The sequence below is a fragment of the Stegodyphus dumicola genome, chromosome 10 (genome assembly GCF_044657685.1).
Source record: "Stegodyphus dumicola isolate Sdum_Otavi_A_Nest chromosome 10, ASM4465768v1".
In the NCBI taxonomy this organism is placed as follows: domain Eukaryota; kingdom Metazoa; phylum Arthropoda; class Arachnida; order Araneae; family Eresidae; genus Stegodyphus; species Stegodyphus dumicola.
The window spans coordinates 83751285-83773215 of NC_140777.1; the positions used below are offsets into that span (position 1 = coordinate 83751285).

General features: G+C 33.7%; 1 protein-coding gene across 1 annotated transcript in view; it reads right to left on the bottom strand.

The window, feature by feature from the left end:
- Window positions 1-20620, bottom strand: part of Aos1 (SUMO1 activating enzyme subunit 1) — a 58604-nt gene extending 37984 nt beyond the window's left edge. Inside the window, exons 1-3 of the mRNA XM_085825177.1 lie at window positions 20406-20620; window positions 9033-9144; window positions 727-786 (exon numbers count right to left, since the gene is read on the bottom strand). Of these exons, the coding sequence (XP_085681303.1) occupies window positions 727-786; window positions 9033-9144; window positions 20406-20530 (297 nt within the window). The 5' untranslated portion in view covers window positions 20531-20620. The remainder of the gene's footprint in view (window positions 1-726; window positions 787-9032; window positions 9145-20405) is intronic.
- Window positions 20621-21931: the final 1311 nt, after the last annotated feature.

The window sequence follows — 21931 nt, forward strand, 5'->3', positions numbered from 1 at the left end:
CAACTAGATTATGTACTGTTGTAGATAAAAACACATCCTAAATACAGTGACATAAACTGCTATCACTGTTGTTATCTCATGCACTTTAACCTCACTTCTGCATGGAATGTAGAATTTTTTTTCCCCTGATTCCATCATTTTGCTACAAACTTAGCTTTTTCTAGACTAGGCATGGTGAATCTTCCTTGCTTAATTAGAAGATGACTATATATGCTTCACCTCTTTCATACCTTGTAAGAATTGTAGACAAGAAAATAATTAAGAAATATTAAGAAATTTTATTTATTTCTATGGAACTACAAAAGTCATTCTTTTCTTAAACCACTGAATAATTTAGTATGTAAACAAACTACTAAATCACTCATAGCAGGTAGATAGAGGTGAATATATTATAATTAATTAAGTGAGTCTTTCTTTAGATACAGTAACAAAAAATGCATGACTGTTAAAAAGCGAATAATAGTATATGAATGATGGTATACAATATGTACAGCTATCTTTCAATAATTTCTTTTAAATACTATATAAACTCAAGCCCAACTTTTAAAATTTCCTGTGCAAATATTTATAAATTTATCAAAAGTATGCTCCTATGAGAAGAATAGTTCCTTTAATCATAATATCTAAGAATGTAAAAGGATGACATGCAATGTTTGTATAGCACTAAACAGCACTTCAAATCAAACATGATTCACCAAGTTTCAAATGCAATTCGGCAATACTCACATTTTTTCCAGATTCAGAACCAGCAATAAAGAACTGAGCACAGAAGTCAGAAGGCTTTATCTATTTAAAAAAGAAGAATGATACTGAGTAAATACAAAAGATATGTAATTCTAACATATTATGACCAAATTTCATACTCTTTAAAGAAAATAACAGCCAATAGACTTTATATTAATCCTTACAAGAATACTGATGCTCTACTATTTCATTCAGTTCTAAATACAAATACAGTTAGAATTTTTAAGCAGAAATGAGACAAATGTATATATAGACAGAGAATGAACTGTAATATTCACTGTTTTAAACGCAGTGCAGTAGAGTAAAACCAGATCAGAATCCAAAAACAAAAATAATGCAGAGTATATTAGTATACATAATATATGTTGTATGACCTTAAATTCACTTAGTTCGAAATCGAGTTATATTGTATATGTAACATAAAAAAATATGTAAATCAGCTTTTTAATTTAATTTAGTAATAGCCTTTTAATTACTCTTTTTTAATTTGGTTATTTCCTCTTTATTCTAAAATTAATAACATTTCTGAACTGCATCATTTCTACATTAATCTGTGCCACAAAGCTTGCATAATGCTGATGTCAGTTATTTCGGAACCTAAACTCTTGAGAACTGAAACCTTCCTCTTTGGTGAGCTGCCGCCATATTGGATAAATGCTTACTTCGCTTATCTGTTGCTGCTTGGAGGTCATTTCGATGTGCTCCGTTCCTGTCGCAACTGTATTAAAAAATGTAAAATGTTCTGAAAATAGGCACGAGTAAACAAGTGGAAATGGAGTGCCAAGTGAACTGGGGATCTAAATGTGAATTTAAATAAAAATGGTATTTAATCTTCCTCTGCCAGTTACCTATTCATTACAGATTATGCCATCTACATGCTATGTAATCAGTATTTCCATGCTTCTACGTCGCAGTGTTCCAGCATCAGTACTCTTCTAAATCTGTTCTGGTCATATTTTAATGCATAGGACAAATCTGATACTTTAACAGCTTTCAGCAGTATGGCCGAGAGGTTGAATGCATATAGATCAAGATCACGAAACTGGTTTTTTACATATCACCAATCTTCATTTTCACATATATCCAATTAGTTTGGCAGACACTTGTTCAATCACAATTAAATATGATAAATTTCTATGTACATTGGTTTTTTTAAAGAAATGACATATGCATCCGAGAAGCAAAGCTGCACGGGGTTGGCAGAGCAGCACTTGCGGAAAAGAATGGAAGAATGATGTAGTTAATTCGCCAGCGGTATTTATATAAGTAGATGCAATTGTAGAGACAAGCTATGATTGGTTAACATTAGTTTTAGTTACCCTTTTCAAGTAGCATTATATAACATAGCAAGATCTCAAATTTGGGAGAATAGATGAATTTAGGGGAGAACACCAAATCTAGAATATAATTTTGAGGTCACCAATTATTCTTAAAGCAGCTATCATATTTTGCATTATCTTACATAACTCCTCCCTTCAAAAAAAAGGTTGGGAGAGCAAGGTGGCAGAAAAGCATGAATGAGTTAGTGAAGCAAGATAAAATTTATCATATGAGGAAAGACATGAGGAAGCATGATTCATGACCTTTCTCATATGTTCCTCAAATTTATAATATGAGGAAAGGCATGAGAAAGCATCAAGGACACAATTATTTCAGCACACATGTTGCGGCCACAAACAAAGTTGGCATATTATTTATGCCTATTTCAAAAGCTTACATTTTTGATAAATTTGCAGCAAGAAAGCATCCAGCTAGGTCAAAGTGAAGAGCAAGTATGTTATGTTCAGGGTGAAATCTTAATTAGTTTTGGTTCTCAATGCATTTTGATTGGATAATTAATATTGCTGTAAAATTACTATTAGCTGTTTGAGTTTTAGTTCCATTTACTTTACCAGAATTATGTAAGAGTCATATGACATGGATTAATCTGGAAATGATGCAGTGCAGAGAAATCACTATTTTTAGAATAGAGAAAGAAAATTAATTTATGCTGCTAATTTAATCTTTTACATATTCTTTATTTTTCTTACATATATGTGTGTGTGTGTGTGTAATAAATTGGAAATTTTGTGTCATACAAGATGTAAAAAGAAATAGAAACTTGTAGACATACTGGACTTCAATTACTCATTAATTATTCATGGCTAGCACACATTCTTACTTAATCATACACTAATCACATGGGTGCTAAACGGGTCCGTGACACTTAGCCGACAGGACATTTAGCCGACACAGACACTTAGCCAACACGGACAGTTATCCGACAAGATATTTAGCCGACATGGACAGTTAAAGGACACATAGCCAATAGGACATTTGGCTAACACAGAAAATTAGCCGTCATGACATTTAGCTATGGGACATTTAACTGTCAAGACATTTAGTTAACAGGATACTAAGCCGACAATGACGTTTAACTGACACATACCCAATAATTATTTAAATTTACTATCAATTACAAAATTTCTCGACTTCTCCACGAGTTCAATATTTAAGTTATTTTTTTCATTTATCAGTTAAATTCATTTTTCGATTCTTAAAGATCTCATATTTGCTTTTAATTATTGTGTGATGTGTATCGTGCTGTTTCGTATATATTGGCCAAATTGAAAAAGTGCTAAAATTTCTCGTCAGGGAATATGAATTAAATTTCGAAAGGAAAAAAGGATTTTTTTAGCTAAGTACGGCGGTCACTTAATTACATTTTAATATGGGATCTTTGAAAATTATGAGTACAGCTTTTTCATTTAATCAACTGGGTTCTTTTGAACACTTTCACATCATTAATAATTTTTCTTGTTTACTGATATTAATGATATTGATTTTTCAATTTCTCTTACAAATGCTTTCAAATTTCTAATGCCTTTACGTTTCATTACTATTTTACTCAATACATTACGTTACATTCTTTTCCTTACAAAATCGTTTTGCTCCTCCCACTAATGACATTTCCTTTCCCTGTCATGAAAAATCTGAATAATGCAATACAAATTATTATTATTCTTGAATTATACTTTTTATAGAAACATATGGTGGTGAAGGGTTAGTTTAGCAAATATATTTTATTTTGTTATTAAAAAAGCATAAAAAAATTGGTTTTTAAGAGAAGCAAAGGTATAAATTATTTGTGTGTGTAATGAGTGTTCATGCTACCATTCTTGAGATAAAAATTCTGTAACATTTTATTGACCACGCGTACCCTCTCTGACACTCTGATTGTCCTTAGGGGATTAGATTAATATAGCTTATTAAAGCCCAACTGGGCTAATATGCATAAGCAATTAGCATTTAAGCATTGACCATGCCTCTCTCATAAAATATTTAGCACTGAACTGGTACATAATGTATAATTTAGAATTTAAAATATCCTTTAAGATTTTGTTTTATTCATAACTGAATACATTTCTGCAAAAACTACATTTTTCACTCTTCATATATCGAAAACATTGCTGATGTGCAACTCCGGACATGAGAAAATCTACGAAGAGAAATCGGAGGAATCTGCAGAAGGAGGGGCACCAAGCAGGGCGGAGCAAAGCAAGACATCCTGAAAAGTTACTGTAATGTGGTGCCATCTGTCGATGCTAGAGTTAACAAGATAAGTAATGTAACTAGATAATATTATGTACTCTGTTTTGAAAGTCGCGATGTGTAATTTTCAATACAATATGTTATATTGTTTCATGTTTTTCTTATAAAATGTAACTTTCTCTATATCTGTTAAAAATGTATAAATTTTCATTTCACTTTAAATTAATTAATTTTTTTTTTTTTTTTTTCTTTTTCATTCCCTCTCTTTCTTGTTTTTGTTTTAGCTACATGGTAATAGGGAAATTTTTGGTGTCCATTTTCCTGAATGCATTTATAGAGTTCTAGCCTAAAAAGACAATTTTCATTGGAAGAGAGTGGTTATATAAGTAAAACGGTCACTCTATTTCTGTTAAGCCCAGCAGCAGCCGAGCGGTAAAGTCTCTGAACACTGGCAGTTCGGTCCGAATTTCGAATCCCACGAAGGACAGGCTGCATGGGTATTTTCATGCTTTTCTCCATGTATACAAGCCAGTTTTCCTTAAAAATTCCTCCACGAAGATATCTCTTCCCTTAGGAAGATAGCCCTCTGGCTTTGCTGTAATTATATAAACCAAACCTAGTTCTGTTAGGTGGCCGCAGGCCACGAGGTACGGAATCCCGTGCCGGAGCCCTTTCTCAGCTTAATAAATATACGATGCCTAATGGGTAAATAGCATTTTAGAAAAAAAAAAAAAAAGTAGTCCCAGTGGGCGAGGAGTATGGCGAATCACTCTACTTCTTAACAGAGAAAGGAAATTTCACTAGTGGGAGGAGCGAAACGACTTTATACGGGAATAAATGTCGTGTGATGTGTTGTGCAAAGTAGTAATGAAATGTGAAAGTATTAGAAATTTGAAAGCAATGGAAGAGCGAGACTCATTGTTGGCTTAATGTCCTGTCGGTTAACTGTCCGTGTCGGCTAAGTGTTCTGTCAGCTAAGTGTACGTGTTGGCTAAATGTCCTGTCGGCCAAGTGTTCGTGTCAGCTAAATGTCCTGTTGGCTAAATGTCTTGTCGGCTACCTGGTGTCGGTTAAGTGTCCGCGACCGGTGCTAAACCACCTTGTTCTTAAAGAATTTTTCCATAGGTACTGGAAAACTTGTGAAATATATCTTCAAATTCGCAGATGTAAAGCAGAGTGAAAAGTATTGTATTCAGAAGAATATGTGGGAAAAAGAGTAAAAAAGCTTGGTTCTCAACAGAAATCTTAATCAGTAATTGGATAAAAGATGTCCGCGCAGCAGTGTTACATAAGATTTTATGATGCAGATTAATTTTGAAATGATAATGTTTGATACGTTATAAATAGTTAATATTGTTACGAATTTGGTATTTAAAAAGCTAATGTTAGTTCAATAATAAATTAAATGGTTTTATTTCCCGCGCAGTGCAGCGCGTGACGAATATTAAAAGAAGAAAGCTAAGCCGGAAAATTAAAAATACAAGAGCACGTGCATTTAACATTAAATAAATAAATATGTCTTTTTGATTTCGAGAAAGTACCAGAAAATTCTTGCACTTGATTTAAAAATCTTATAAAAGGAGGAAAACCTCTCAGTTAGTAGTAGCTACTTAGTTTGTCGTTGTTTAGAAAACTGCTTTTGTTGATTGTAGCGAATTCGCGGATTAGCTTTCTTTAGCTGTTTTGAATTACGTTCTATTGGACATTTGAATAGTTAAAAGATAACTACAGTGAGATATTGTAATACTGCATGATAATTTGAGAAAATTTAAGAATTTTTTTTGTGATAATAATAAATTTTTGTTCATTTTTCATCGGACTTGTGCATTCATTTCGTAACGAACCCGTACGGACGCAACAATTTTTGGTGTCAGGAGTGGGGTTTGAATGCCAATTACAAGAGCGATGGAAGAGCAGTTAAGACAGCTGATATCAGCATTTGCTGCATTTAAAGAGGAAATGAAAACAGGCCAGCAAGAAATGAAAGCGGGACACGAAGAAATGAAAGATGAGATGAAATCTGGTCAGGAAAAGATGGAAGCTGGTCAGAAAAAGATGGAAGAATCCGTTAAAAAGGAAATGGAAGCTGTTCATGAAAAGTTGGAAGCTGGTCAAGTAACTTTTAAAGAAGACATAAAAGCTGTACAAGGAAAGATTGAAGCAGGTCAAGACGAAATGAAAAGAGAAATAACCTGCGTAATAGAAAGTAAATTTGAGGCTATGGAAAACAGAATAGGAGCTGTTGAAAATAAAGTCGAGCAAATAGAAGACAGAGTTTTGGCCGTGGAGCAACAAATAGGTTACAAAGTTGATTCAGTCAAAGAAGAAATAGAAGGAAGAGTTTGTTCTGTTAAACAACAAATTGAACAACAAATTGATGAGAGAGTTTCTACAGTTGTCAAAGAAATAAACTACTTTAAAGAAATTCGTAGCATCGGCAGGGAGCAGGAGTGATGATTTTAAATTTTTACCCATGCCTGCTCGACCCTCTCTGAAGTTATCCACTTATGATGGGAAGGCCTCCTGGCAAGTGTATAGAACACAATTTTCTATAGTGGTGGATGCGAATGGATGGGATTCCCAAGCTAAGGCCCGTCATCTCGCTGTTTCTTTGAAAGCAGATGCAGCAGATAAGAAGCTTCCTGAAAAACCAGAGATTAGACTTCAAAACTCTATCCAGCGCACCAAAGCTGCGCTTTCGGGAGAAATGCCTGAAAGACTACACTAGGCTTCAATTAAAATCCCGCCAACAGAAGCCAACCGAAACACTTCAGGAGCTCGCCACAGATGTTGAAAGGCTGTCCCACCTCGCCTTTATGGCATGCCCGAGAGAAACGAGGGAAATCCTGTCCCTGCAGTACTTTATTGATGGCATCCGGGATCCCGAAATACAGAAAGCACTGCGAATGGCGGATGTTAAAGATGTAAAAAGCGCTCTGCTGTACGCCGTAAAATTGGAGGCAGCCCAGCAAGCAACTCGTAGAGATCGCTACCCAGTCAGAGCTGTGCGAGTCCACGAGCCAGGGGACCGATTGATGGCTCATTTAGATGATTTATCCAGACAAGTCGATGCTTTGATACGGAGTAGCAGTAAGAACAAAGTGGCTGTAAGGTGTTGGAGATGTGATTCTGAAGGTCACCTACGACGGCATTGCAGAACACCCCAGGGCACGGATAATAAAACGGATGAGTTGACAAGACCAGTGAATGCTTTAAGACGGAATAGTGGTGAAACGAAACCGACCCTAAGGTGCTGGAATTGCGGTGTTGAAGGCCACCTACGAAGGAACTGCAGAACACCCCAGAGCACGGAAAATAAGGCATACAATTTAAACAGACAATTAAATGCTACAGGAAGGAAAAGGACTGACAAGAAACCAAAGTGCTGGAACTGCGGAGCAGAAGGCACATGCGAAGGAACTGCAGAATACCCCGAAGCACGGAAATTGAGACCATTTCCCAACGACGACAGAGGAAACAAATGAATGACCATATCGAGGAATGGAGGTTGCCAGAGAATGAAAAACCTTGTTTTATAGCACTCAAGATTTCTACAGTGAGTGGCAACAGTAACGGACTGTCCATCAATGGGCATATCGACGGAGTTCCATGCAATATGATCACTGACACAGGAGCTAATGTTACCATCATTCGGAGAGATTTAGCTCAACAGTTTAAAGATAAACTTATTTGGACGCCATCCTCTGTTACCCTTCAGACTGCGAGTGGTGACAAGATCGACATAGATGAGAAGTTAAACGTGAACATCACGTTTGGAAGTGCCGCCTACCATCACACGGCATATGTGGCGGATATTACAGATCCATGAATATTCAGACTGGACTTTTTAAGGAAATACAATTTTTCCTTAGACTTCAAAAACAATAAACTGCTTTCAGGATCTGAAGACATGACTATCCATCCTAAGAAGGGATCCTCACCTGGAAATGCTGACGTCTTGTCGGAAAGCTGCCGAAATCATACTAGGGTCGAAAAGGAACCCAAGACTACCAACTGTTCTCCATCGCAAATGCTCCTTGGTAGTGACCTTCGTCTGCCTTGTGACCGCCTGTTTGATCGACATATGGATGCGCCTTCATCGCCTGAGGAATACATCCAAGATGTCCAGGCCCGTTTTGAAGTGATGCACCGTTCCGTACGAAAGCGAGTCAACCTGGCTGTGTCTAAATTAACTACAATATCAGACAAAGGTTTAAATAAACATCTTATTTAAAAAGAACTTAAAACATAAAGGCATGTTCTGATGCTAACAAAATCAATTACAGCTCACGGTGACGTAATTAAACAAGAACAGTCAAATTATACTAATAATATGGACGAATAGTGGTCAAAGATTATACAATTTAATTGTACATGTATGTACAATTCTTAAAAACGTGGCAAGCAGTTTGCGATTCTGCACTTTCTCTCAATTTCGCACCTAATCTTCGTCATGATTAAGCATTTTTGTTCCATAAAAGTTCTAGTATAAGTGTAATTCGGCTAGCAGATTGTTGGAAAAAATGTTGAGTAAAAAAAAAAAAAAAATGCCTTTACTTTGTGAAAACAAAATGTCATCCAAAACAAAACTAGCAGGTTGCTGTAGCTGGGTTGGTCGCCAAATTACAATAACGTAAAGATTCACCAAAGTTTTTGGATTTGCTTCATAAACAAATCCAAAAAGCTGCACCACTCAGAGTACCAAAAACTAGATTTATGTTAAAATGAAAGTACACATTAATTTAATTCACATATACCTTTGCATCATCGACTATTGTGATAGATTTCACTCCACTCAAAGTAAGGTTTTTTACCACTTCAGCTCCAAGACCATTCAATCCAATTACAAGGACTTTGGCTGCCCTCAGACTACAAAAGACAGTTTTAAAATAAAATTAGTTTTAAACAATATAGGCAGATTTACATATTATACAAATGAAAACCACTTAGTCATTTGCAAAGTGTACTTATACGTACACACATATATACACTATACACACATATATCACATACAAACACTTCTGAATTCATCCTCATAACACAAGAGTATCAATATTTTTGAAAGTTTATGATAGAAATAAATTTATATAGCATTTGTAAACGCAACATATTAATTTTATTTAAAATGTATTTTCCCGATTGGCAACAACAGTTTTTTTCAGAACGGTAATAATTTGAACTGCAATGTTATTTTTTGAGCAGTAATGTTGACGGTAATGTTTCTGAATAAAGCAAGTATTTAACAATTAACGTTTGACAGAATGTGTTTTTAATAAAGGAACTAATTAATTGCTAACATTTCAGAAGTGGGATAAACTAGAATTATTATCTAGATTTAACAACGTATTGCCTTAACGTATGCTAAGCCTAAACTGAATGCGGAAGCTCGCCAAAACTGAAAGTAGAAAGGTACGTGAATTTATAAACTGTTTATGTTATGTCTAAGTATTAAACGGAAAGAACTTAAGTATAATTATTGTATTATTATTTGAAAATTGAAGTCTAAGATGGCTTGAACTTGCTTTGGAACTTGATGTAGATGTCCCTTCTGATATTAAAATTGTAGGCTTAAGAGATATGATTTTGAATAGTAAGAATTATAATGAAGACTTTACTAAACAAATGCTAGCTAGAATTATAAATGATCATTTAGACAGGGAAAAGTTAGAAAGTTTAGAAAAAGAAAAAGATAAGCAAAGTGCATTTGAAATGGAAATTATAGAAAGAGATAAGCAAAGAACTTTTGAACTTGAAAAATTGAAAATAGAAGCAGAAATCAGAAGTAGTAATGTAAATGATTCTGTTCCTTCTAATGTTAGTAGAAGTAATATTTGTGATATGAGTAAATTAATGCATAAGTATGATTTGAATGAAGGTGATATAAGTTTTTATTTAGTTTTATTTGAGAGACAGGCACGACGTATTGGGTTAGAAGAACAAAACTGGGTTTCTCAGCTGTTGGGTCTATTGCCTTATGAAATAACTCAATTAACTGCCCGTGAATCAGAAGAAAAAGCTAACGACTATAAGCACATTAAACAACTGCTACTGAGAAAATTTAAGTTAAGCCCTGAACAGTTTCGACAAAAGTTCGTTGATCATATTAAAACATTGCGTAATACGTGGAAGGACTTCACGTTTGAATTAAAAAATTATTTTGAAGAGTGGCTTGCTGGATTAAATGTAACAGATTTTGACTCTTTAAAACAACTTATTATTACTGATAATTAAAGAAAAGGGTCCCGCTGCTATCCAAGACCATTTCATTAATGATTGGTCTAAATTCATTAATCCTGAAGAGTTGGCTGAAAAACTAGATGAATATGAAAATATTCGGGCAGGGATAAAAGTACTTCAAGCAGAAAATAAAACTTTTAGGCATAATTCTAAGCCCAAATCTGGTTCTAAATTTTATGAAGGATCCTATAATCAGTATTCAAGACAAAGAAATGTTAACGATTCCATGCAGACAGATGGTAATTTCAAAGTAGATTTTAAAAACAGTTTTGATAATAAATACAATCTGAGAGATAAATTTTATAAAACAGACGAAAGGAAAAGGTAATATAATTCTGGCATCCGCAATGAAAAGGGTGAGCCGAAATGCTTCAATTGTAATGATTATGGACATATAGCGACGGATTGTCCGCAGCCTAAAAAAGAAATTATTTGCAGGAAATGTAATGAAAAGGGTCATACTTTTAAAAAGTGTACGTCTGAGAATCCAGACTTGACAAATGTTAAAAATAATTTATCCGTGGACCAGAATTCAGGTGTTTCACCAGCTGTATATTTAAAGTATGCTCACATCAATAATGGAGAAGAAATTACTGCAATCATAGATACGGGTTCTAGTTCGTGTTTATTGAAACAGTCTGCGGCCAAGAGACTGAATCTTATTGTAAAACCTGATGTGGAAGAATTGTTTGGCTTTGGGAACCAGAGTAAACCAGCCGCTAGAACATTGGGAAAAGTAACTGTTAACTTAGAGATTGATAATGTGGAAGGAAAGGACTTTACAGTTCTAATTGTAGGATGAAATGCAACCATGCGACTTATTAGTTGGTCGAACATGGATTGATTTACCACATATTGCATATGCCAAGATAGATAATACCTTGCACATACGCTATGCTAATGATTACCCATTTTCACAGTTGCAAAATGATAGCAACACTCTGCGAATTAAACTGAAGGCTTCCCAAGAAACTCAAATCGAAAGTAATACGGTTAATTTCGTGAAAGTTAAAACTGATGAAATAAATAACGGTTATGTTTTAATAAGTGGATCGGAAGATGAGTTGGGCTTATTATTGGAAGTAATACAGGGAGAAACAGTGATACCAGTCACTAACTACAGCGATCGAAAACTAATTTTGAAAGAGAATCAATGTATCGGTAGAGCGGAAGTAGCAGAATTAGTTGAACCAAGTTCAGATCAGAAAACTGAAAATTCAAGTCAAAAGGAAATACTGATAATAAATGAAATTAAGAAGTTTAAGAGACCAATTACTTTAGAAGAAATTAAAGTTAATAACAATATTACGCCAGAGAGAAAACAGGAAGTTTTACATTTGATAAATGAGTATCGAGATTGTTTTGCATTAAATATGGAGGAATTAGGGTGTACAAACTTAACAAAAATGGATATTAAAGAAATTGAAGGGAGTAAGCCTATTTGCATGAAGTCGTATAAAACCAATGCCGAAGAGCGTGCTTCTATAAAGAAGATAATAAATGAATGGAAGAAATGTGGAATTGTTACTGAAACAAGATCTCCGTATGCTAGTCCAGTTTTACTCGTAAAGAAAAAAAAAAACAGGTGAATTACGATTAGTGATAGAATACAGAAAGTTGAATTCGCAAACTGTTAAAAATAAATTTCCACTCCATAGGATAGATGATCTTCTTGAATGTCTTAGTGAGTGTAAAGTTTTCACTACATTGGACTTAGCTCATGGATATTTGCAGATTCCTTTAACTGAAGAAGCGAAACTGAAAACAACTTTCATCACTCCAGATGATACTGGTCAATTTGAACGTATGATCTTTGGGTTAGCTAATGGACCTGCAGAATTTCAGAGACTTAAGAATCAAGTTTTAGGTCCATTGCTTAATAAAGAAGTATTGTGCTATTTGGACGACATATTAATTCCAGCTAAATCTTGGGAAGAAATGATGGAAAAACTTAGGAAAGTGTTTGATAGATTGAGAGAAGCAATGCTGACATTGAAACTGACAAAATGCGAATTTGGAAAAGATGAAGTTGAGTATTTGGGATTTCTAATAAAATCAAATGGTATGCAACCTGGACCAAGAAAAGTACGAGCCATATTAAACTTTCCTAAACCAACCAATGAACATGAAGTTAAACAATTTTTAGGTCTTACAAATTTCTTTAGAAGGTTTGTACCGAAATACGCAGAGAAAGCTGAGCCGCTAACGAGACTGACGAGGAAGGATGAAACATTTCATTGGAACGAAGATCAGCAAGAAGCATTCAGTACTTTAAAGGATCATTTAACTAATGAACCAATACTAGCATTATATAATCCGGAAGCAGAGACTGAAGTGCACACAGACGCGAGCAACTAAGGGCTGGCAGGAATGCTGTTGCAAAAAGGTGAAGATAGAAAGTGGCATTTAGTTTATTCTGTGAGTAAAGGAATAACAGAAACAGAAAAGAATTATCATTCAAGCAAATTAGAATTAATGGCTATAGTTTGGGCTTTGACACAATTTCGACAATTTTAAATTGGAATCCGATTTACGGTAATTACAGACTGCCAAGCTTTAGTTTATTTAAACGCAAAGAAAACTTCAAATCCTCAGATAACAAGGTGGAGTAATCTGATCCATGAATACAATCTTGAAATAAAGCACAGACAAGGTAAGAAAATGAGTCACATAGATGCATTGAGCCAATCGCCAGTTGATCAGCCAGAAGAAACTTTAGACTCTATAATTGAAAACAACTTGGAAGTTTGTTTAACGCTAACGATAGATGAACAAATTCTTATGATTCAGCATTCAGATCCAGAATTACGCAAATTAATAGACATTTTAAAGAAAAAGATAAATGATAGAACGAATGCAGAGAAATATGTAACTGAAAATTACGTCTTGAAGAATAATCGATTGTTTCGTAAAGTGAAAGATCAGGAAAAGGAGAAATTGTTATATGTCATACCTAAATCGATGAGAAAAGGTATTGTAGTAAAATTTCACGATCTTTTGTGACATTTTTCAGCAGACAGAACTGTTGTCAAAATCAAGGAATCATACTGGTTTAAAGGAATGAAACGATATGTTATGCGTCACATTTCGATGTGTTTCGAATGCTTAGTAAATAAAATGCCTAGTGGTAAGAAACAAGGAGTACTGCATCCAATTAGACCTGGTAGAAGACCTTTTGCAATTATACATATAGATCATTTAGGACCATTCGTAAAAAGTTCAAGAGGAAATACAGAATTATTTGTAATAATTGATAATTTTACGAGATTTACACGCTTATATCCTATGAAAAGTACTGCAACCAAGTATGTGTTCGTTGCATTGAAGAGTTTTGTAGATGATTTTGGGTTACCAGAAAAAATTATCAGCGATAGAGGAACATGTTTCACAGCGAAGGAATTTCGAGAGTACTGTCAAAATAATGGAATCAGTCATACACTCAATTCAACTCAACACCGAAGTGGTAATGGAATGGTGGAAAGAGCAAATCGAAAAATTTTGGCTACGATTAAAACGAGTATGGAAAATCCGAGTCAGAGAGACTGGGACAAAAAGATTAAGGAATGCGAAAGAAATATAAACAATATGATAAATAAGACTACAAATAAAACTCCTTTCGAAATGCTTCACGGTTATTCACCAAAATTTAACGACGGATTGATGAGGATGATTACAGATAAAGACGCAAATGAATCGGAAAATCCAGTAATCTTACAGAATGAAGCTAGAAAGAGAATTGAAGATATGGGTACTTTTCCGTTTTGCCGGCGCAAGCGATAAAGTCGCCAATAATGGTACAACCGATGCCAAACGGAATATTCTCGCTGGTAATCTTTTACGCCTCATTTTCAAAACAAGTCGCAGCTTTTTCTTATCATATTGATTGCTTCTTTCAATACTGGCATACAATTACATAGAATTTTTATTAGATAGTTCAGTTTTATGTCTAAGGCCATTTTCGGTAATTAAGTCAATTAGGATGCAATCACAGCTCTTACCCGAAGCCGAAAATATAGAAAAGGAAAGTCAAGGGTTAAATTCATCCATTCTAATGAGAATGCATTAGTGAAGTAAAGCACTGCGGTTTTACATAATTTCTGAGTAAGCTATTCGTACGCATTGAAATACTTCTTGCAATTAAACGTGTGTTCCAAATTAAGATTTAACTTGAAATTAATGTAGATAATTACTGAGAGCATTAGATTTTTGTAGAGTAGTTTACGTGAGATGAGATCGCTTGGAGTCACGTAATATGAACCGGCGAATTAGGATGTTGAACCATGAAAGCATAGTAAATTCTTAAATTAATGTCTTTTTACAAATTTATTGTCTTTATTTATTGGCTTTTTATAAAGATTTAAGCGATATTAAAATGGTTATGCCTTCAAAAAAGAACTCTTAGAACTATAATTTTTTTAATATTTTTTATGTGTATACTGTATGTTGTCGCCAACAAAGTCTGCTTGGCGAGATTTCCGCCGGCGAAACGGAAAAGTACCAAGATATGCAGATGAAAATGAAAGCAAATTATGACAAGAAGAAAAGCAATTCTTTAACATTCGAATGAGGAGAAATAGTAGTTATCAGAAGAGTACCTAAATCAACTGGAGAATCGACCAAAACACAACAAAAGTATCGAGGACCTTCGAGTACAAAAGTATCGAGGACCAACAAAAGTATCGAGTACTTACAGAAGTTTTACCAAGTGATACCTATAGTGACTCAATTAGAAGAGAAGGTGAAAGGACATTTCTTTAGTACGACAGCTCAAGTGAGCCAATTAAAGTCATGGCAGTGTCAAGCTGAATCAGAAGAAGACGATGATGATGGTGATGACATTAGTGTTACTGGGAATAACGATAACAACACGCCGCATATTACTAAAACTAGGACACGGAAAAAGAATAGAAAACGACGGTGAATCTATATGACAGCTTAAGACTTTCCAACTATAAACATTAATATTACAGATTTAATTTTTTTAAATATAAGTTCTTAATGTTCTGAGGTCGTAACAAGTCAGGATGCCCGAATGTAAAAGCAACGTATGAATTTTATTTAAACTGTATTTTCCTCGATTGGCAACAACAGTTTTTTTCAGAACGGTAATAATTTGAACTGCAATGTTTTTTTGAGCAGTAATGTTGACGGTAATGTTTCTGAATAAAGCAAGTATTTAACAATTAATGTTTGACGGAATGTTTTTTTAATAAAGGAACTAATTAATTGCTAACACATTATTCAGCAAAATTTGGGTTGCAATGCATTTGCATATTTATCAGGTTACTATAAATGAAATGGGATTTGAATCACCTCAAGTTTGTTCCAGTTGTCGCAGAAACAAAGCCCTCAGGTTAATGCAATTTCTCATATGTGATAGATACAACCACAGTATTTGTTTCATTTAGTGAGCATTAAACACTGAATGCAGCCAACCTCAAGTCAGTTGTGAATCTCAGTGCAGTGAAGTGAAGCTGATACTGTTTACAAGTTTCAAAAGTGAGAAATTCTTTAGTGGCTGCAATGAAAAACTATCAATAAAGCATTCACGGGAGAAACAACTAATGAGAGATTCACTCATAACTAATGAGAATAACTCACAACTAACAATTCACTAATAACTAATGAGACTAACAATGGCAGTATAGGGATTCTAGTTCAGATAATTTTAGACAGTTTTTGGATGCTGTTAAGGAATTCTGCTGCCACACACTGAAGACATAGAAATTTCTAAATAAAGTAAGTCGATATTTCCTTTTTGTACTGTGTAGATTAGATAACGCATATTTCCATTCTTATTTCCTTATTTGATTTTAAATGCATTTTATTGAGATTATATATTTTTTTGCTTTGATTATGTTTTATTGCATTATGTTTTGGATGCCATTTTACTGGGTTGTACGTAAACAGGAATGGTGTCAAAAAAATGCCAATTTTCGCAAGGGGTACCTTCAAATACATTTTTCCTGTTTTAAAGGTTAGAAAATAAATCTCATATCCACTTCCTCCCTCTACTGACTTGAAAAAATTAATGGGCCCACGATTAAGTCAGATCCATGTTTGTACAACAGACAGCCAGGCACTAAATGCACTCTTTTCTAATGTTTAATGGAACTTAGAATTATTTCTAAGTTCCATTAAACATTAGAAAAAGTAAGGAAGGAAGTTTGATGAGTAGGTACCTCACAACTCAGTGATGAAAACAAAGTATAATTTTTGGAAGTGTGCTCTTCCCCCTTAATAAGTAAAATTATATTTCCAGCAACAAACTGTGACTGTAACTGTAAATGCAAAGTGGCTATTCTATTTATCACTTTATGGTGGTGCTGTGATCACGTACGATGGAGGCAGGATCTTGGAAGAGCTCCTAAATTTTCAAAGAGTTTTTTCTGATAATGCTCATCTACTTAAGAAAAATTTTCGCGAATATCCTCTACATTGTCTCGTTCTCAAAACCGAAAGATTTCCTGAACCTATAGGTCTTATCTTCCTTGTAATCTTTGACAGCACCAAGACGGAACATTCAGATAAGTAGAACTTCTTTTCTCTAAGCTAAATCAAATATCTGTCACTAAAGTGCCTTTAAATTCACTTATTTGTTATGATCATTATTATTATCCTCATTTTAATATGTTCTGGCATTAAATACTTAGCAATTGCTTTAAATCATTTTTTTTTCCTTTGTTTGTTTGTTTGTTTTTGTTTTTTGGTTGCCATTTCGTAGGGACGCTATCCTTATCAGTAGTGTAGTCTGTTAGCGATACCCATTGGGGCCCCTTTGAAGAATTTCTTGAGAGGGAAAAACACGATCTTGGCTGCAACGAATGTATAGATTTGTAGTTTTTGCTCCTTTAATCTATATTTCCTATGTAATTAAATTAAAAGCATATATTAATACAGTGTGCCTCAAATTGATAAAATAGTACACATATAATAAATTATGACCATTAACTTAATAAATAAATAAAATGCTTATTTTTTAAAAAAAATTAATTAATATTAAAATAAAAAAAACACTGTATTTTATTTACTTATTTATTTTTGCTCATGTGTTCTCGCCTTGTTTTAGATTTATGATTTTATCTGATAGTGTTTTCTGAGTATATGAATACGTTGGATACCGCAATAGATGATGTTACTTAATTTAATGTATAAGTTTGCATGATATTATATGTAGCTTGATCTTATGTGCCTTCTGTTACTGTGTCTCAAGGTAGAGGCAAACATATTGTTTCCCATGTTAAAAAATAAAAGTTTAATTTAATATTTTGGCTGATCTTTGGAATATGGTAACAGGTAGTTTGACGACATTTTGGAGGCGATAAAGGTTACTACCTAGGACTTTGGTAATAATGTGAGAAGCACTCAGTTCCGATTACGCATTATTTCGTGTGAGGAAAATGAGAGATCATGAGATATGTCATGTGACATTAATGGACGAATTACAGTTCTTTAATCGGAAAAGGGGGTAAATTTGGAAAAATTATTTTGTATTAAGCCTCATTGTGTGTTGTGTGAAATAGCGTTGATTAATTTTCGGATTGCATGGCGCTATGTAAAGTGAATTCTAAATTTTTAATACATGATAATTAATAATAAGTTGACTACTGGATTTCGGATTTAGAAATTAGCACTAGTACTGCAGCCGATTGGAACTCTTTCTGTAGGGAAGTGTGCGTGCCATGTAATGAAGATTCTGAAGAAGATTAGGTAAGTTAGTATTTTTAATCATTTGAGGATATTATTTTTATGCATTGTTCTAAATGTAAGGACTAAATAAATTAAAATGGTATTATTGGAAAATTGTTATTAGCAATGATTTAGTTTAAAGTAATTAGGATTGTAATCTAATTTTTATTAATTTAATGTATGTGCTTATTTATATTTTAAGTAGTGTTTTTTAATTTGATTATATTTTAATTTAATGATCGTGATTTTGTGAGTTATATGTTTGTAGTATTTTGGAATATGTTTGAGTAGTATACGTAGAGTATTTTCATGCATTTTCGTGAAATTTTTCTAATTTATGAGAAAAAAGCAGTGTACATGGATATAGTGAAGAGTGTGCGCAATGCCATTTTTATGCAATTCTGGGATGTTTTTTTAAGTAAAAATAAGTCGACGTGTACATGGTTTAGTGATATTTTAATTAAATGATAGTTATTTTGTGAATTTTATGTTTGTAGGAATTTGGTATACGTTTCATTTGAAGTAAAGGTGTATGGAAATAATTTAAATATTTGACACTAAGTATTTGTAACTATTTTTAAAGTTTGCATATAAATTCGTTGCTGACGTTTATAATATAATAGATAATTTAGAGGTAAAAGCTTTTGGATATTTTATTTATTTTATATGTGGAAATGTTCGTCTTTGGAAAGGGTATATACTTTTTCACGATCAGGTAATTTCATATATGTGCTTTTTACCGAGTTTAAAGATTATGAAAATTTTCTGCATTTTAGTGCAAATTTTTGTAATTTATGAGAAAATAGCAGTGTAGATGGATAAAGTTAAGAGTGTGTGCAATGCCATTTTTGTGCAATTCTGGGATGTTTTTTTAAGTAAAAATAAGTCGACGTGTAAATGGTTTATGTGTATGTGCTATTCTGAAAAAGGCGCAAAGAGTTTGCGATTGTGCACTTTTTCCCAATTTTGCAGTTAATATTTGTCATGATTAAGCAGTTTTGTCACATAAAATTTCTAGCATAAGTGTAATCCGGCTAGTAGATTGTTGTAAAAAGTGTTGAGTAAATAAAAAGAAAAGAAATATGTCTTTACTTCGTGAAGACAAAATGGTGGCGAAAAAAAAAAAGTAGAGGGTTGCTGTAGCAGAGTTGGTAGCCAAATTTTCGCCAAGTTACCATAATCCAAAGATCAACCAAAATTTTTTAAATTCTAGTTTCCCTTTTATAACATAGGTTAGCTTCTAAACTAGACTTATACTGTTATGTGACTGGACCCCCAATATTTATATTTTATTATTAATTTTCCCCCATCTTCACATCTATTCAGCTTTACAAAACACACTCATTAAACACACCTGGAAGACTCTATTTAATGTAAATGATAAAAACTTCCTTTGACTACACTCATTTTTTTTTTTTTAACAAAATTCTCTTACTTCCTTTCCTTTTCTTTCTATAGGCCCTTTCTTTTTTTTTTTTTAAATTATAAATATTATTTTTTTTTCCCTCTCCATTACTTTTGGGCCATTTATTTTTTACTTTATTTTGTCCCATCTTTTCTTCCTGGCCTTTCGAACTCGTATAAAATATACGAAGTTCCTTTCTACTCTCCTCTGAAATACGAAATTGCCCCCCTTTCTATATACCTTTCCTTCGCACCTATGCTTGATTTTTTGCCCATCGGTGCAGAAAGCGGGTGCAACAAAAGACATCTGTCTACTTTGTCTTATTTGGGAGCAAAAGACACCTTATGAAGGACTGCAAAGCATCTCTGGATCCCAAAAAATTTTCAATACCGCAGGTTGCTCACTACTCGTTCTTTCAATAAGGTGAAAGAATAAATGCAGCTCAATATTCACAATACTGACCTAAAATACGACGCAAAGTGCATGAAAAATTGTGAATAAACATGGAATCATATCATTTCAGGATAATACTCGACTACATACGATAGTGTCAACTATACAGTAAATCAATAATTTAGAATACAATGTGCATTGTTACCCGTGCTCTTCTAATATTTTAACAACTCATTTTGTGGTGAAACACACACGTTAGGCATTAATGTTTTAATATAATATTGCGAAAGAAAAAAAAATACATCTTTGCGGCAATAAACCAGTTTCAATTTTATAAACTCAAGGAAAAGCATAAATCTCAATTACCTACATTAAAAAATTAAAATGACAAAATGGTGAATTTTACCGTTTCTGGCAGTCCATTCCCCATAATCGAATCTGACGATCATATAATTGAGCTTCATCTTCAGTAATACTGCTTGCATTTGCTGACAAACCAGCAGCATCTAGATTCCTTTTCACACCCATCATAAATATTCAAAAGAAAAGTTAAACACAATTAAACCACTTCCAATAAGTTGCCGCACTAAAGCTGAACACCGGTAAACACTTAAATCTAAAGTTGAAGTAGTAGTCATTGGTCAAAAAATAAAATTAAAATAGTATGGCAACATACCTTTAATAATAAGTGCCAGTGGTGTAAAATACTTCCACTTTAAAAATTCAGACTCAGGTATCCCCTCCTTTTTGGCGAGACTTTCCAAGACGGATGGCACCAAACACAAGGCTTTTTAGCAAAGTTTTCCGCCATTTTGAATCACAAGTGCAATGTAGTAAAATATTAATTGCAAAATAAAATTTTAATTATGAATGCTAAATTTGAGTTACATAAACAAGAATGTTAATATATATACTCTCAAATTTGAATCATATAAGCATTTTAAGCTTTTAAAAATAATTCTGTGTCACTTAAAATTCGAAATTTGAAATAAGACGACCCAGCATAAATAGTTACTTACCTTCACTGGGCAAGAGTATTGACGTTACAGACTGGGAAAAATTCTCAAAAATTATTTCAAATACCATTCCTGGAAATCCCAAAATTACCAATGATGACGATATTGAGTCTGAAATCAATAAGTTTACCACCTATATTCAACATGCTATCAGATTTTCAACCAATAAAATCATCAGTTCCTATCCTTTTCTTCCTCTTCCAGCCAGCATAAGACAAAAAATCAAATGCAAAAATCGTATTACGAAAAACTGGTAAATACAAGAGACTCAATGCTCAAAACTCAACTGAACACTTTATAACATGACATCAAAAAGGACATTAGTAACTTCAAGACGCAACGCTGGCGAAACTTCCTCAACTCTCTCGCAACTGGAGATAATTCTCTTTTTGACATTGCAAAGAAATTTAAGAAACTCTTCAAGCTAATTCCGCCACTTCATGGCGCCAACGGAATGATTTATTCAGACGAAGATAAAGCTAACACCTTTGCAGATATACTAGAAGAAACGTTTACTCCCAATACTACCCCCTACGACAGCAATCATATCTCCAAAGTTAATGATACTGTTAATACCTTCTTAAAAATCCCAGGTCCTTTGAACTTTACATTCCTTGCCACGCCTAAGCTGGTTGCCGATTATATAAGCTCCTTAAAACCTAGAAAAGCTCCTGATGTTGATGGTATTTCTACCAAAGCGTTGAAACATCTTCGTGTCAATGCCATCACTTGTCTTACTAAGATAATCTATCATCAAATTCTCTTACTTTCCTAATATATCATCGTTGTCCTCCCAAAACCGCATTAAAATTCAACGTTTCCCCAGAACTACCGTCCAATCAGCCTTCTCAGTCAACTCTCTAAAATAGCTGAAAAAGTTAGTCCTAATCATCTTAATCAAATTGTTCCACAGAGC